General features: G+C 46.5%; 2 protein-coding genes across 6 annotated transcripts in view; one reads left to right on the plus strand and one right to left on the minus strand.

The window, feature by feature from the left end:
- Positions 1-3,406, plus strand: part of ABCC3 (ATP binding cassette subfamily C member 3) — a 45,750-nt gene extending 42,344 nt beyond the window's left edge. For all 5 annotated transcript variants that reach the window (XM_037129596.2, XM_053655840.1, XM_053655845.1 and 2 more), the window contains one exon: positions 1,284-3,406. In XM_037129596.2, the coding sequence (XP_036985491.2) occupies positions 1,284-1,392 (109 nt within the window). In that variant the 3' untranslated portion in view covers positions 1,393-3,406. The remainder of the gene's footprint in view (positions 1-1,283) is intronic.
- A 2,046-nt stretch (positions 3,407-5,452) lies between these two features.
- Positions 5,453-13,999, minus strand: ANKRD40 (ankyrin repeat domain 40). Its single transcript, XM_037129601.2, has 5 exons — positions 13,694-13,999; positions 8,860-9,008; positions 7,995-8,477; positions 6,321-6,502; positions 5,453-5,817 (listed from the first exon to the last, which is right to left on the minus strand). The coding sequence occupies exons 1-5, from the start codon at positions 13,825-13,827 to the stop codon at positions 5,671-5,673; spliced, it is 1,095 nt and encodes a 364-aa protein (XP_036985496.2). The 5' UTR covers positions 13,828-13,999; the 3' UTR covers positions 5,453-5,670.
- Positions 14,000-15,234: the final 1,235 nt, after the last annotated feature.

The raw sequence follows: 15,234 nt of genomic DNA on the forward strand, positions 1-15,234 counted from the left end.
GGAAATGGTTTTCACCAGCAGCCCTATGGGGAGAAGGCCCGAACCTACCAATGGGGTGCGGCATTGTTTATTCTAGTGGGCCTGACAGAAGCTAACCAAATAATCACACAACCGAACGTGTAATGAAAGCCTACAGGAAGGAAGCAGGTCTGTGGGAAGGGGGCAGGGCAAGAAAGCCAATTTACCCAGGGCAGGCGGGATACCTTCTTTCCCGAGGAAGGGAAGCCCAGCCAGGCCCTAAGGGATGAGGAGGAGTTGGGAAGTTGAGGAGGCGATGGAGTAGGGAGGGAGCTGGAAGTGTCAGGCAAAGGACACGGCCCATGCAAAGCCCTGAGGTAGGAAGGCACATGAGGCTGGAGTGCAAGGGGTGAAGAGGGCAGTAGAGCCAAAGGTGAAGGGGAGAGAGGGGCAGGCCCAATTACGCTGTACTTCCAGGACCAGCATAAAGCACCCCATACCCTGAATGCAGTGAGGAGCACCAGAGAGGCGGGCAGTCTCCTGGGCACAGGATGAGAAGTGTTCAGGCAGTGATGTCCACAGACACAATCCTTCCCAGGACATGCTTTGGGCACCCCGTGGTGGTGGTGGGGGGCAGTGTGGTGTATACCCTCCCGGCCAGGGGCATCTCCCCAGGCTTGGGAGAGCCCTTTGCACTCCCAAGAGCCATTGGGAAGGTTGGGAGAATGAGGGCCGGGGGCACTCCTGCCTCACCCTGGTGGCCAGCCTGTTGGCCTTGTACCAGGTGCACCCTGTGATTAGTCAATTCGTGGGATAGTCGAATGCCAGGCCTATGGTATGTATGTGGGTGGGGGGCGATCGGCCCATCGGCAGCAGCCAGGTTTGCAGCCGAAGCCCCAGATTCCCGTGTTGGGCTTACTGCAGCCCGGCCTCCTGCTGGGTGCCTTTGTGAGCTGGCACAAAGCAGATGGAAGCACACAGGGCCCAGCACACAGGCCGTGGCTCCCCACGCACAGTCCTGTGACCCCAGCTAGGGGAAAGGCTCATTAGGGAAGGTTTTCAGATTCCTGACTTGCAGAGATGAATAGGAACCTTGTGTTTGATCCCAGAAACTGCCTTATCTGCCAGGAGAGCAAATGGAGCAGCTAAAATAACCAGCCTTGCAAGTGTGCACATGTGGCGTAGTGGCCGTGGTGGGTGGGTTGGCTGAAGTGGGACGGTTGGCATGTCACTGCGGGGCCTGAGAGGTACCCAGAAGGGCAGGGTTGGGCTGTGAGGCCAGGGCTGGGCTGACAGAGACCTGACTGCTCCTTTTCTTTGGCTAGGGTCCTGGTCCTGGACAAAGGGACAGTAGCTGAATTTGATTCTCCAGCCAGCCTTATTGCAGCCAGAGGCATCTTCTACGGGATGGCAAGAGACGCTGGGCTTGCCTGAAACATATTCCTGGGATTTCCTACTGGCTGGAATTTCCTGTTTTTCTTCAGAAAGGGAAAGGACACCAACTATGTCTGCAGGGTGGACTTGATAGCAATTGCCAGGAGCATTTGCTAGATTTTTGCTCTTTGAAGCACTTCTCAGGATAACCACATTAAATGCCTCAGACGAGGAAGTGAGGCCCAGGAGGTGCCTGACATGCCCAAGGTCACAGATGGTTTGAGGCAGAGCCCAGACTAGTCCTGGGTCTCCTGATTCCGCGTCTCGTGTTGTTTTCCCACTGTGGTGCTTGCAGACATTTCATGGAATGACCTCCGTATCCCTGTGTGATTCATTGTATTTTCTAATCTGCAGGGTTTTTTGTTTTGTTTTTGTTTTTAAATGAAGCTTTTTCCTCCTGGAACAGAAGACTGCCAGGTCAGACTGTCCCTAGGAACCGAGTCCAGTACTCTGGAGTGCTGCCCTGAATCCACTAAAAATGGAGCACTGGTGTAATGAAGGTGGCTTGCGATATATACTTCGATGTAGGCTCTGTCTGCCTGGCCACAGGGGCCAGGACCAGGACCTCTGGGACAGGTGGGGAGGAGGGGAGAGAGGCGGAAATGGACTTTCATACACATCCACATGGCTGGAATTTCTGAAGACTTCAGACCCAAGAGCTTTGGGCTGGAAACACTGTCTTCACAGCCAAAATTCAGTGGGTTGTTGCCAGCAGTTCCTGCTCTGCTGTGCAGATACTATAAAAAGGTGAGAAATAAAGCCCCTGAAACCTGACCCGAGGCCTCTTGGGAACACTGCCATGAACACCTCCACGCTTATGTCATCCCTCAGACCTCTAAGCCTACTTCCCCAGGGGCTGAAAAGCGTGTGGTGCTTTATTTCCTTGCTCCTTCAGCCGTCTGTTCCAGACAGGTCCCCATAACCAGAGAGGCCTCCGAGTCATTCATCTCCCTCAGTCCGGTGAAGCTGAGCGTGGGGGGAGCACAGAGCGGCCCAGAGGCCGCCCTGCCCTGACGACCCCAGGCTGGTAAAGGAGATGGGGGTGAATTAAATTTGTATTCTCCAGCAAGCCGCTGTTTATTTTCTACCAGCCAGTCTGCCTGAGACCTTATCTTTGGATTGGATCTCTTCTCTTTGTTACCTTCCTAAGTTTTCTGGTCTCCTCTCTCATTTCTTCAGTCTTTATTCTTGATGTGATGTGACGACGAGCCACAGGGGACGGTTTTTCCTTCCCCCACTCTAAATGGTTTGCCGTGTAGGTGGAGATGGCTCCTCTGATCTGGTTTGCCGTGTGCGGCGGGTCAGCCTGTGCTGCAGGACCATTTGTTAAAGGTTAATCACTTTTTTTTTGGGGGGGGCAGGCTCTTTTGGCTCAGGATGTTTTATGAGTGTATGGAAGAAGACCTCCATCCCTGTGATAAAACAAGTATGAAAGCACAGATGCCCAAATTATTCTTCCTCTGCTTGGTACTAAGAAAAGGTCGCTGCTATATGCTCCCTGATTTATTAGACCAATTTGGCATGACACCTGCTTTGTGAGGCTCTAGCTGCCCTAACCCAACAGAAACGCAGATTCATTCAGCGCCATTCTCAGCTGAGGACCCGAGGGTGGAAAGCTGTTACTTCCTCTCTGGTCTTGGGAGTTTGCTTCTGAGCTCACCGAGGACCTGACAGGTGCTGACAGCCCAAAGGAGAGGCTCAGTTGTGTGGAGTAAATAGGATAATAAAACACTGTGGTTGATAGAGGATGACCTCCATCTAGCTGGCCCAGCGACTCCGGGGAGATGAAGCTGACGGCTGTGAACCGGGAGGAAAGGCACTGCACAGGTATCTGGCTGGCGCCACTGACGGGGCCTGAGCACCACAGCCGCAGCAGGATGGAGGTGGGGTGGTCTCTTCCATTCTTCCTCCAGAGCGGCTTGCCCCTGGACTGTGTGACAACTTGTGCCCCCTGCGATGGGAACGCAGTGCTCTTTGGGAGGCCGGTCACAATGAAAAACTATGGGCTTGGTCAGTTAATATTTAATTTTAATAATACTTGTTATATTGGAACAGTCAACAATGCACAAAGAAGTTATCTTCAGTGAATGTTTACACACAGTGTGAACACATGCTTTAAATATGCAGTGGAGGAGGAGGGGTGAATTCACAGTTAACAAAGCTAAAAAAAAATCTTTGTTATAAATTACACAAAGCATATAAAAATATTTCTCTGAATGCATAGATTTAGACTTTAAACTCACCCATAGGCAACTGCGTGGTCTCACCCTGCTGCCACCTGCAGGAGCTGCGGGACTACGGAGGACTTGATACAGAAGAGAGACCGGTGTGGGGTCCATGTCTCACCCGAGACGCCACGCTCCCGGCTCCCAGGGTTTCTTACACCCTGGAAATGCCCTGGGTGAGTCCTCTGTAGGCCGCCCCCAGCTGAGGGCCCCCGCTGCTTCTGACCTCTAACCGATCTGGATGGCTGAAGGGTTTTAACCCCAGTGATTTAGACATGAATTAATACTAAACTGATCTCCTTCAAGATAGAACAAATCTTAATTTTATCATTAAACTAACTTTTTTTTTCCAAAGGTAAGGGGAAAAAAAGGTTAGTATGTCTAGATAAGCTAGCTTCTGATTGGTTGGAACACAGGGGAGGTTTCTTCAAAGTACTTCAGAGAAAGGGAGTAGTGAGTAACCTTCACTCCGCACGTAGACACTGTACAAGGGTAAGTCGCCACCAGTAATTGCTGGGACCCAGCTGAAGTCACTGAACAGAGTGACTCCACGAAGCTGGCCTTGAAAACACCGCGACCTCAGCTCGGCATCTGGGCGGCAGCAGGAGGCCGTCATCTTAGCGCCACATTCTCTTCCCCTGACATCTTCTGCACATTCTCTCTCAAGCCACGTTCCAATAAACTTAACACCGGAGGCTGAGTTTCTTTGGACACTATAGGCACTATGGGAAAAACCTTCTTAAGACAGCAGGGGTGCCCTGCAACAGCTTCAAAGGCCTGCTCTCCAGCCTGTCTGTGTGCTCGTCCTTATTTCTAAAGTTAAACTGTTTATTTCAACGAGACAGTGGCTTTTCTTTTCACATTAATGACACTGAAGGAAAGGAGAAGAATCCTTGAAAGCATTCTTTTAAAAAATTCTTACGCCACGTTTGAGAGTTTAATCAGGTGTGTATTTGGTTTTTCCAGGGTGAACCTGGCAGACTCCCAATTGACTTTGGCAGGGATGGTAGTGGATTGGTGGGGATCGTGGGGGATCCTAAGATCAAACAATTTATTTACAAAAGCAAAGATTTCAGAGCTGTAAAAATCCTAGTAATTTCAAAATAACCTTTATCTTTGATATAAAAATAAGTATGTTAACTCCTTTAGTTCAGTTTCCCACAATAACCTCTAAAACAGCAACAGGTTCAGTCTCAAAAACTGCTCTTCATTTCTAATGGAAAACGAAAGTGCAGAACATGGACAGGCAATGTTTGTGCTCTTCTCATACAAGTAAACCCGGGGATGGCAGGAATAACTTCAGTGGAAAAAAAAAAAAAAGTGGTTGCTCTTTTGGAAGGCATCGGAGAGCCCTCTAGTGGCCACAAAGGGGAGTTAATGCAGAGATGACTGTCGCGATGGCTGGCTGGAGGGAGACAAGGGAGAAGCAGTCATGAGTGTTTACAAAGGAAAAAGTGCTGGAGGGGAAGCTCTTTTGGTTAACAGCCTATTTACAATTAGGTAATTGTATTCTTAAATACTTTGAACCTGAGTAACATTTATAAATATGTTATATGAAACCTCGCAGCCACAAGTCGCACTGAAACCCATTTGTCCAGTACCTGTGTTTCCCCAGTTTTCCTCTAGAATCAGTTCGCAGTTCAGGAGAGTCGTGAGCATGCAACACAAAAGAAGCGCACCCCGGCCCTTCAGGCGCACTGTCAACAGGAGTGACCAGAAACCGGCTTCGCTCCATCTCAGCTTCTGCTTAGACAACTCTCTTAACATGCTACGCGTAAAACACTGGGTACAGAACCGGCAGCTTCTGCCTCTCCAGACCACTTTGCTGTCACAGCTTTGAGCAACAGGTTTATTGTGCACCAAGAGGCGTGGGAGAATGGCACCACTGCTTGGGGGTCAGGGGCTTCCTACCTTGGCAGAACAATGTCAGTATGTACTACTCAGTGGCACCGGGGGCCTACGGGGCACCCAAGGCATGTAGATCGATGGCTTGTCCTTGGCCCAGAGGGGTCGAGCACTGTCACAATTCTCTGTGGTGAGAGTGCCTGCTGCATCAGTAAGTCAGTTTGGAAGCTCTCCTGTTGTAGCAAGGCCTTTCAGGCAGTGTGGATGCAGCACTTCTGAACAGAAAAGTATTTTCACTTATCGTTAGGACCAGTTCCAGCTCTTGGAAATCTTGGAGTCGAGCAACATCTTTGTCCTGAAACAGAAATAGGCTAATCAGATTAAGAGAAGCCACTTGTCTCTATATATTTGGTGTGCTGTGTTGAGTTGATACCAGTGACTTGGCTCATTTTAAAACCTAAGCAAAAAAAAAAATCCCTGTGGCAGGCTGTCAGTGATAGTACAGAAAAGTCCCCAGGGGCGCGAGCTGGGTTGGGACATGCAAGCCCTTACCAGCAGCTGCTATACAATCAGCAGACCTTGAAGGGAGAGGCAATGCAGGATCAGTTTTACTCGGCTGCTCTGAGAAGCCTATTCAGAAAATTCCCTCTGGTATCCTTCAACTTTCAAAAATGCAATGTCTACAGACCCAGTAGAGGGAAAGAAAGCTCAATGATTACATTTGGGAAACCACCCTTTCCTCCTTTTCTACTATCTATTCATTTCTTCAACTATGACTCACATAACCAAGAAGGAAACTGAGTATTCTCCAAATGCAAAAAGCAACCAACCACGCATGCTTAACTGATCTTTCCTTACCTTTCTTACCAGAGTATTGGGCAACTTTCTGATCTTCTCCACCTGATCTGGGTTAACACCCAGCTCACAGCAACTCACTCTGAGCAATTCTTGGTAGGTGAGCTCCTGTCGGTCCAGCTCGATTTCAATGAAATCATTTTCTCGAAGAGATGGGTTTTGAATCCGTACCTTGAGTACCAGCTCTAGAAAAAAAAGAGGGAGACATGTTAATGAATGGTACTGGCATAATCAGTTTATGTAACTTAAGATGTTTCCCAGAAGATGGTTATACTTAGTCATGTCTGTGCCACCTGGTGAGAAAAACTAAGCGCCATCAGTAAGATTCCCTCATGCCCAATTCTGGCTTTGCTGGCACAGTTTCCTGCATTGTCTTCTCTACACCTAAGACTGTGTGTGGTTCACAAAGTAAAAAGGGGGTGGCGGTGGGTTGGGGGAGGGACAGCAATCCCAACTATATAGAGGATAATTTATTTCTGCTGCTAAAATTATGAAGGTAAAGGCTTAAGGATGGGTTTGGGAGTTGAACTACATGTAAGCAGGAGAAGGAGAAGAGAGATAAAAGATATGGTATATGAATTACTCTGAAAAGATTTGGCAATTGTGGATCTAAAGATATTTATGAAATATGAAATTATTTGCATTAAATACAATAAAGGGCAAAAAAGCCATTAATAAAAATTAAAAGTCTAATTATAATTTGAATACGGGACACCTTAATAAGGAAGGAGTTTTGGTTTGGGGAGTAAACATCTTGCTGTACAAGGAAGTAAGGTAGTGCTTGCCCTGGCCCAAGTGGCTCAGTCGGTTAGAGCATCCACCTGATATGCCAAGGTTGAGAGTTTAATCCCAGGCAGGACACATGCAAAAATCAACCAATGAATGCACAAATAAGTGGAACAACAAACCAGTGTTTGTTTCTCTCTCTCTAAAAATCAATTTAAACACAAGAAGTAAGGTAGTATGCCAAGAATAATGGGACATGTCCAAGGGACACAGAAACTGGCTTGAAGAAGCTCCCTCTGGGCAAGTGTGGCATAACCAGGACATCAAAGTAACAGCAATGAATTCTAATCCAATAAATAGGAATCTATGAGTCTACGCTGATATAAATGGAGAGGGGAGAGCCCTTCTTTACAGTAGAATACCAACTAATAAAGAATGGCAGGAAATCTATTCTACAAAATAATTGACCTACACTCTTAAAAAAATGAGAAAATTTTCCAGATCCAAGGGGACTAAAACAACGTGATAACTAAAAGTTGTCAGTGACCCTGGCCAAGGGGCAGCAGTGGGGTCAGTGAAAATAGATCCAAGGCATTGTTGGGACACCTGACAAAATTTAAACAAGGCCTATGGATTAGAGAGCAGCATTATATATCAAGGTCACCTTGCCTAAACCTGATCATTGCACCGTATGTAATTATGTTAGAGACTCTCCTTACTCTTAGGAAATACACACACTGTTCAGGGTAAAAGGGCAAAAGGTTTTAATAAATAATCTGTGAATCTGAGTAAAGAGAGCTCCTTATACTAGTCTTGCAACTTTTTAATAAATCTGTAATTACTCAAAATGAGTAAGTAAACCCCATACCTCCCCCAAACCAGGAAGTAACGCACTAGAGCTCTGGATATTGTCTGCGCATGTGCAGAGGCTGTTTGCTGGCGCGGGGTTACCTTGCATATTAAATGGAAATGCTCCGGTGAAGAAAAATGGCTGGAATGCTGGCGCTGGTCCTGTATATGTCCCATTTTGAGGCTCCATGGACACCGGTGGCTTGGATGGGACAGAAGAGAACAGAGATCGACTCTGACTCACTGGTGGCTGACAAACAGGACCTGGTTTTGTGCTTTCTGGTGTTCTGAGGATGGCGGAGGGGGCAGACACATCCCCATTCTGAACCAGTGCCAAAGAGGGGTGGTCCCGTGGAAAAGCCCCTAGCAGGGGCGGCTCTTCAGGGGGGAGCAACGGAGGAGAGCCATCTGCAGGGGGTGAGGCAGGAGGCATGGAGGGGCCCCCATTCTGCAGCTGGGCCGAATCTTCTGCCAAAGGGGTGTAGATAAAAGGGAAGGCTGGGTTAGCCAAATAGTTGGGAACGAAGGGCAGTTCTGACTCCTTCTTCATCTGGGGGAGGTTGTCGCCATCATCATCATCTTCCACTTCAAAAGAAGAAAACACAGAACCATTACATAGCCCTTTAAAAATTACCGAGAAAAGGGTGTCTTGTGAAAGCTAGTGTCCTTTGGTATATGGTAAGTACTTTGGTCAGTGTTTCGTGCCTCTTCAAGCCAGAAGAAAAAGAATATTTTATCAGGTTTATGATTATCATTTCTATCATCTTAAATTTTACAGATTGAAAAAATGAAACCTTACAATGCCTACCTTTCCAGCAACAACACAGAAGTACCATCTCGGCACAGTAATACCATCTTTGCTTTTACGAACAGACTGCTTGTTTGAATGGCACCAAGAACTCAGCCAATACCTCAAGTCTTAAATCAGTTTGACAAAATCCAAAGCTGCCCCCAAACACTGACTCACCTCCCATTATCTTTCTGATGTCTCTTCTCGATGTTAGCTGGGCCGGCATTTCTCCTTTTGTGGTGAGAATCTCTTTGTCCGCTCCAGATTTTAACAGGTAAGAGACCACCTGGCCATGATTACGTTTACATGCCCAGTGTAAACAGGTCCTGTCCCAGAGAAAAGGGGGAGGGAAAGAGTGATGTCTAAAGAAGAGCAATGACTTGGAATTTAAAATTCTACACGATAGTAAATAAATATACGTGAGAGTTCAGCTAGAATCGGGAAACCAGGCTGGTAATCTCCACTTTTTTTCTTTTCAGAAAGCAGATGATCAAGATATTTAGTGTGCTTAAAATTTATTTTTGAATTTCATTTCTGGCCCTTGGGAGGAACTAATTTATCCTCGGAGCTGGAATTTCAGTGGCCTCCAGGAGGCTGACAGGCTGGCTGGCTGGATAACTCCAGTGGTATTGCTGAGTGTTCCCCTATCAGCATTGCGCATTAGGTTGTCCCAACCTCTTTAAAATACTTCTTTATAGTGCCACATTCCTTTTTTAGAGACTATTGACGCTTGCTTCATATGCGCCAGTTTCTTGAAGATTCAATATTATCAGGCAAATAACTGTCTCTTATCCAATAAGTTTGCTCTGACACTAAAATGATTATCACTACAAAAGACATTACTGTTTAAATCTCAGTAGCTTACTCCCTTTTCCTCTTTTTCGTTCCTTCGCACTCACAAAACAAGGGTTTCCAAATTTTCATTTTTTAAGAAGCTGGCTTCTCATTCTCTCCAGAAGGCTACAAACATACCTTCATCTGCTTAGATGTAGGGCACCACACAGACCTTAATTTCTAACACATTTTAAAAATGTACATCGACGACCAAAATGTCAAGAACTCTTCTACCATACTAGACTCAGTCCAGTAAAACTAATTATTTAAGGTTGTATGCATACGGGCCATGCATGCACTGAAGGGCAATCATTTTAACACTTGCTAGAAATAGAATTAGCATGCCAGCAAAAACTCCGTTTTAATAAATGAAAGGATTCAGAACTACTAAATTCATTCCCAGTTGTCAAAGCTGAATGATATTAGGGAAGGAAAAAACCTTTTTCCCAACTCTGTTTTGAAATGTCCCCATTTGCCGACTCTAATTGAACTGAGATAAATATCCTCAGAGCTTATAGACAAATACAGGTATGGCAAAGACTAGAACATATGTTCCATAGTGAGGATTAGGCCACTCACCTGGGAAATGTGATATCTAGAAAGGTCATTTGGTTTTTAGGAAAAAGCTGATTTTACCCTGGGTACCCTAACATTTATGGCTTATAGAAGGCTAGCTTGTCTGGCTGGCTGGGAACAGTCCTGCTGATGTTTCAGAGTGACATTCCACCAAATTATTCATTAGAATTTTATTATTCAGGTGTCTCGACGGTGCACTGTATGACAAAATGACTGCCCATGTGGGGAAAATAAAGGAAGAGTCCGGATCTAGACTTCTACAGCATAGGCTCCATGAAGATAAGGAAGTATCTGCTTGGACAAACAGGTGCTTAATGAACACTTGCTGAATGTATGAACCAAGGGCAAGGTAGATGTCCCTAGGAGTAGAAAGAGCCAAGGCATACTTGATTCTAGGCAAACTGCAACCAAGAGTGTGTTTGTGTGTGGATGTCTGTAGCATAGGCTTGAAAAGTAAATAATTGTAACAAGCTGGGAAGTATTTCACACCAGAGGCCCTGGGCATCACTTGGCAGTGCTGAAATTGTGGTTACTGAGCAGCTATGAACCGAAAGCAATAACCATCCTGCTTTTCTACGCTAGAGAGTAAGTTTTTCAAGGGTAATCTTCCTACCCTGTTAGCCAGCACACTGCTTATAAAATAAAGCATGGATATAATGCTTTCCATGTTGGACATTGGTCTCAAAGCAATGCATGTATTAACTTATTTAATCCTCTAAACAACCCATGAGTTAAGTACTATTATCAGTGTTCCCTCCATCTCACAAATGAAGAAAATGAGGCAGTCAGCAAACCAAGAGGCAAAAGAAACAGTATGCTTGGTGGTTATGAAGTGTCGTTAAGTGTTATAGGGACAATAAAGCAAGAAAAGGAATTAGGGGATGCCAGAATGGAGAAGAACATGGTGTAATTTATTTTATTTCCTTGTGATGCCTCTCCCTCCCCAGCTTTGAGATACAGTGGTGCAATTGTAAATTGAGGTCCAAGGGAGGCTTGGCCAGGTGACATCCAAGCTAAGACTTGAAGGAGGTGAGAGAGCAAAAGCATTTTAGATTGAAGGAAGTGAAACCACAAAGGCATTGAATCAGGGTTGTGCCTTATGTTTCAAGAAAAGCAAGGAGGCCAGTGGAGCAGAATGAAGAAAGCAAAGGGGTAAATGTAGAGAGGCACAGAGGTAAGGAGACAGGATCAGGGGACAGGATCAGGGGACAGGAGTAGAGACTGTAGGATCCTGTGGCTTTTATTCAGTGTGAGATGGGAGCCATGAAAAGGTTCTGAGCAGAGTGAAATGATCCAAAATACGTTATAAGTTAGCATCCCTCTGGCTGCTGTGTTGAAAAAAGACCATCAGGCACAAGGATGGAAGCAAGGAGACTAGTCAGGAGGTGACCGCTACGATCCAGGTGACAGACTGATAGTGGCTCTGCCCCAGAGGTGTAGTAGTGGAGCCACTGAGCAGGGGGCAGATTGTGATAGTAGCTGAAGGTGGACCTGGCAGAATTAGCAGGATGGCTGGGGGTGGGCTGCAAGGATGGCCAGAGCATGGGTCCTGGCTGGGGCTCCTCGGATGCTGCAATGAGGAAGACATCAAGGAGCGGGCTTGGGGCAGTTAGGGGGTGAGAGGAGACCAGGAATTCAACCTTTGACATGTTGAATTCATGGTGCCTATTAGATATCTGTCCTACTAACCCCTCAGGTTAACTGAGCACTGTTAAAAAACCAAAGTCAACAGAGTAAACCTGAAGATCTAATTGGCTTATTAATTTATGAATTGGGCACCATCTCATCTAGCGAACAGAAGGGAGCTCCAGGAAGTTGTATAGAATGGAAGGTTTTTGTTGGCAGAAACTGGCCAGGACAAGGAAGTTATTAGCATAAGGCAAGAAAGGATTTTTTTTTTCAGGTAGTGCACTTTTCTTTGGGGGCAGCAGGAGTCTTATTAGGTAGATAACCTCACTAGTGTTAATCAGGAAACTCCTGCTTTGATTGGTTTAAGGCCACATTTCTGGGAGAGGCTGCAAATGCAATAAAGTCTTGGCTTGTTGTGCTTGGGGCCTTGGGCCGGTAGTTCCTTTTTTTAACAGCACCTATTATATGGCCACATTACAGTTAGGAAAGGGGTTGGGGTCCGATGTTGGGTTCACTTTCCAGCTCCGCTAGTTATTGTAAGTTCTATAATTTACAATAACTTACTTAATCTTTCTGCAGAAATTATTTCATCTTTCTAGGTCTCAGTTTTCTCATCTCTAAAATGGAGAGAATAAAAGCTATGTCTCTGGGTAGCTGTGAATAAAATGTGTAAAGCGCTTAGAACCTTGTTTGTGCTACCAAACAAGCTCAGTAAATGTTAGCTATTTATATTATGCTTCATCTCATTAAAAGGTCACAACACTTCTGAAATAACTGGAAAATGAAGTGACTCCAGGAGGCTCCACTAGGCAGGAATGGAGATGAACCTGCAAGAAATGACCAGGCTCAATACTGCCTCCCAGTGCCAGAACAGTGATTCACAGCTCGAGAACCACCCAACAATGCTCAAAAAATAGAAACACGCTGAACTGCAAACTTGTTTGCACACACTTTTAAACAAAACAGCAGTATCTCCTGTTTCCTGGCTTTCTCAAGTGCTACTCAGGCTTTTTTCTTTTAGAGTAAGGAGAGAAATAGAATTGTGAGGAGTCAGAAAATTGTGGTTCTGGTCCTGGCATCATATTGATAGCTGTGTGACCTAGGGCAAGTTATTCTCTGGAGCTGACACCACCTGCAATGTCCCTTTCGGTTCCAAATGTATGATTCCACTTAAAAAAAAAAAAAAACCACTTGCAAATTCACTTTAAGTCTAAGCTAGCAAAATAAATGTAAATGTGAAGAGCGCGGATTATACCACATTCAGTAACTTGACACTAAAATTTTGACCACCAACACATCTAAAAATGAGACTCCTTAGTTAAAATTGGGGTGGACTCAATTGCAGGTAGGCATCTAAAGCCTTGGATCAAATTCTCTATCTGAAACTGTAACAGGAAAACAAAGCAAAACTCTCTATAGCATAAACGAAAGAATGCGTCTTCCCTCAACAGGCTGCTGTAGGCAGCAGCAACCACTGCTGCAGCGAGAAAACAAAGCAGAAGTGATGCAAGTGATTTTTTTTCCTGATCTTGAGAAAAGAAATCGTGCTAGTTTATAAGATTCACGTTTGCTCAGTTGCTTATGGTTTTTGCTCTACAGATATGTTGTTCTTCAGGAGCACCTATGGCAAAATAATTCAACACTTGAACTGGGGTGAGCTCCAAATTAGCCGGAGAACCAAAGCCAGCACCGTTCAGGCGAAATTAGCCAGGGGATGCGGGGGGGGGGGGGGGGCGCCAGGGGTCAGGTGGGCGCTGCCGGGGGAAGCCCACGTGGGCCAGGATTTAGGCAGGTCGTGCGCCTGACTACACCAGGTCGGGGGCGGGGGGGCCTGGACTAGCCTCAAGAGCGCACAACCTTAGAGGCCCCAGGCGCCAGGCCACGCCTTAGCTGGCGTCGCGGAGGTCACGGGCGACCGCCCCACGCTCCGGCTGGCTGCTGTGACCCTGGTCTTTCCCCGCTCCCCACTTACCAGCCGTTGACCTCATTTTGGGAGTTCACATCCACCCCGCTCTCCACCAGTTTCTGCACCTCCCGAATGTCCCCCAAGGCCGCAGCCTCCCGCAGCCTCTCTTGCTGCTCCTTCTGCTGTAGGAGAGCGCTCATCTTCCCCTCGGCCCCAGGCCCCCGCCCGCGCCGCCCCGGGCCTGTCAGCGCCGCCGACGCCGCGACCCGCCCCGGGCCATGGGGATAGAGCGCTGGGCTCGCCCGCCCTGCTCACGCCGCCGCCCGCTGCTCCCCTGTTATGCAGGCCCGCAGGCCCAAGCCTCCTGCCTGGCCGCACCTCCCGCTGGCCGGCTCCGGGGGACCCTATTCAGAGTGACAACACTGACCCAGATATTTTCCGTTCCTACCCTCAGTCCGGGCGCTCGGGCCGGCTGTTTATGTAACTGCTGCACAATACGATCCGCCGTGATTCATGGACTATTTTTAGATCTCCCCATCCCACAGCTTCAAGGGAGGACAGACACATGGAAAGAAAAGAAAGCATATGTGAAAGCCAGAAAAGCCTCTGGCGCAGGCTGTTTACCAGGCATCAAAAATAATCGGTGGTTTTTTTTTCCCCCCTTCCAGTTCGTTTGGCTCTTTTTCCTTATCAGAGCCAGCCTTCGCCCAGCAGGATGGGGAAATGAGCTGAAAACCATCCTACTATTATAGGCCCATTATTGCAGAGGCAGATTACACTGTCTTTTTTCTTTTGACAGGGCTTGGGACCATTCAGTTCGAATACTTATTTCCATGGTTGTTGTTTTACATCTCATTTCTTCTAACAGGGATTTCTTTTAACTTTAAGGGGAAATATTATTATTGTGCCTAGAGTCTTTAAACTGTAATTTATCACTGCTTATAAGTCAAAATTAAGGACTCTTCACGAAGGTCATGTAAAGAAAAAAGAAAGAACACCAAAGAGGCTTTTTTGGAGCTGTCCCGGTCCTGATGGCAGGATCTCCAGGGAGAGCTATGGTGTGCATATAAACAGCATTTTGCCTCTTTGCCTAGTCAGTCTAGTGAGGTTCAGAGTCTGGTTGGCACTGAAAAAAAAAATATTGTTTTGCTGAGCTCAGGTGCCTCTGAGAGATTTTCCAATGTGGCATGGAATGGAACTTGCAGATGGGGTCAGGAGGATTAAGGAAATAACCCTGCTGTGAAAAGGAGGAAGGCCTGAACAAAGAGAGGAGATGAAATAGGAAGGGACAAATCTAGGCCTGGAGTTTTCATTTCCCTCTCTTGGGGCTGCCCAGGTCCTGCCCGGCAAGCATTTTTCTTGCTACTGTTTAAAAAAGCCACCATATCTCTGTTTATTATGATTAAGTAATCCACATAGTACACAGTGCACACCAGGTGGTGCTGAATATCAATCAACGAACTGCGAATTTAAATTGACCCCCAGGGCAAATTGGAACTCTGAGCTTACATTTTTCTTTGTCCGTCAATTTAAATATTAGTTCTCAGACTCAGCGTGGTAATTCACATGCATGAGACTGAAATTGGGTCCTTTAACACAATTTGAAT

This window comes from Artibeus jamaicensis, unplaced genomic scaffold, assembly GCF_021234435.1.
Source record: "Artibeus jamaicensis isolate MK-2021 breed Jamaican fruit bat unplaced genomic scaffold, CSHL_Jam_final contig_1998, whole genome shotgun sequence".
NCBI lineage: Eukaryota > Metazoa > Chordata > Mammalia > Chiroptera > Phyllostomidae > Artibeus > Artibeus jamaicensis.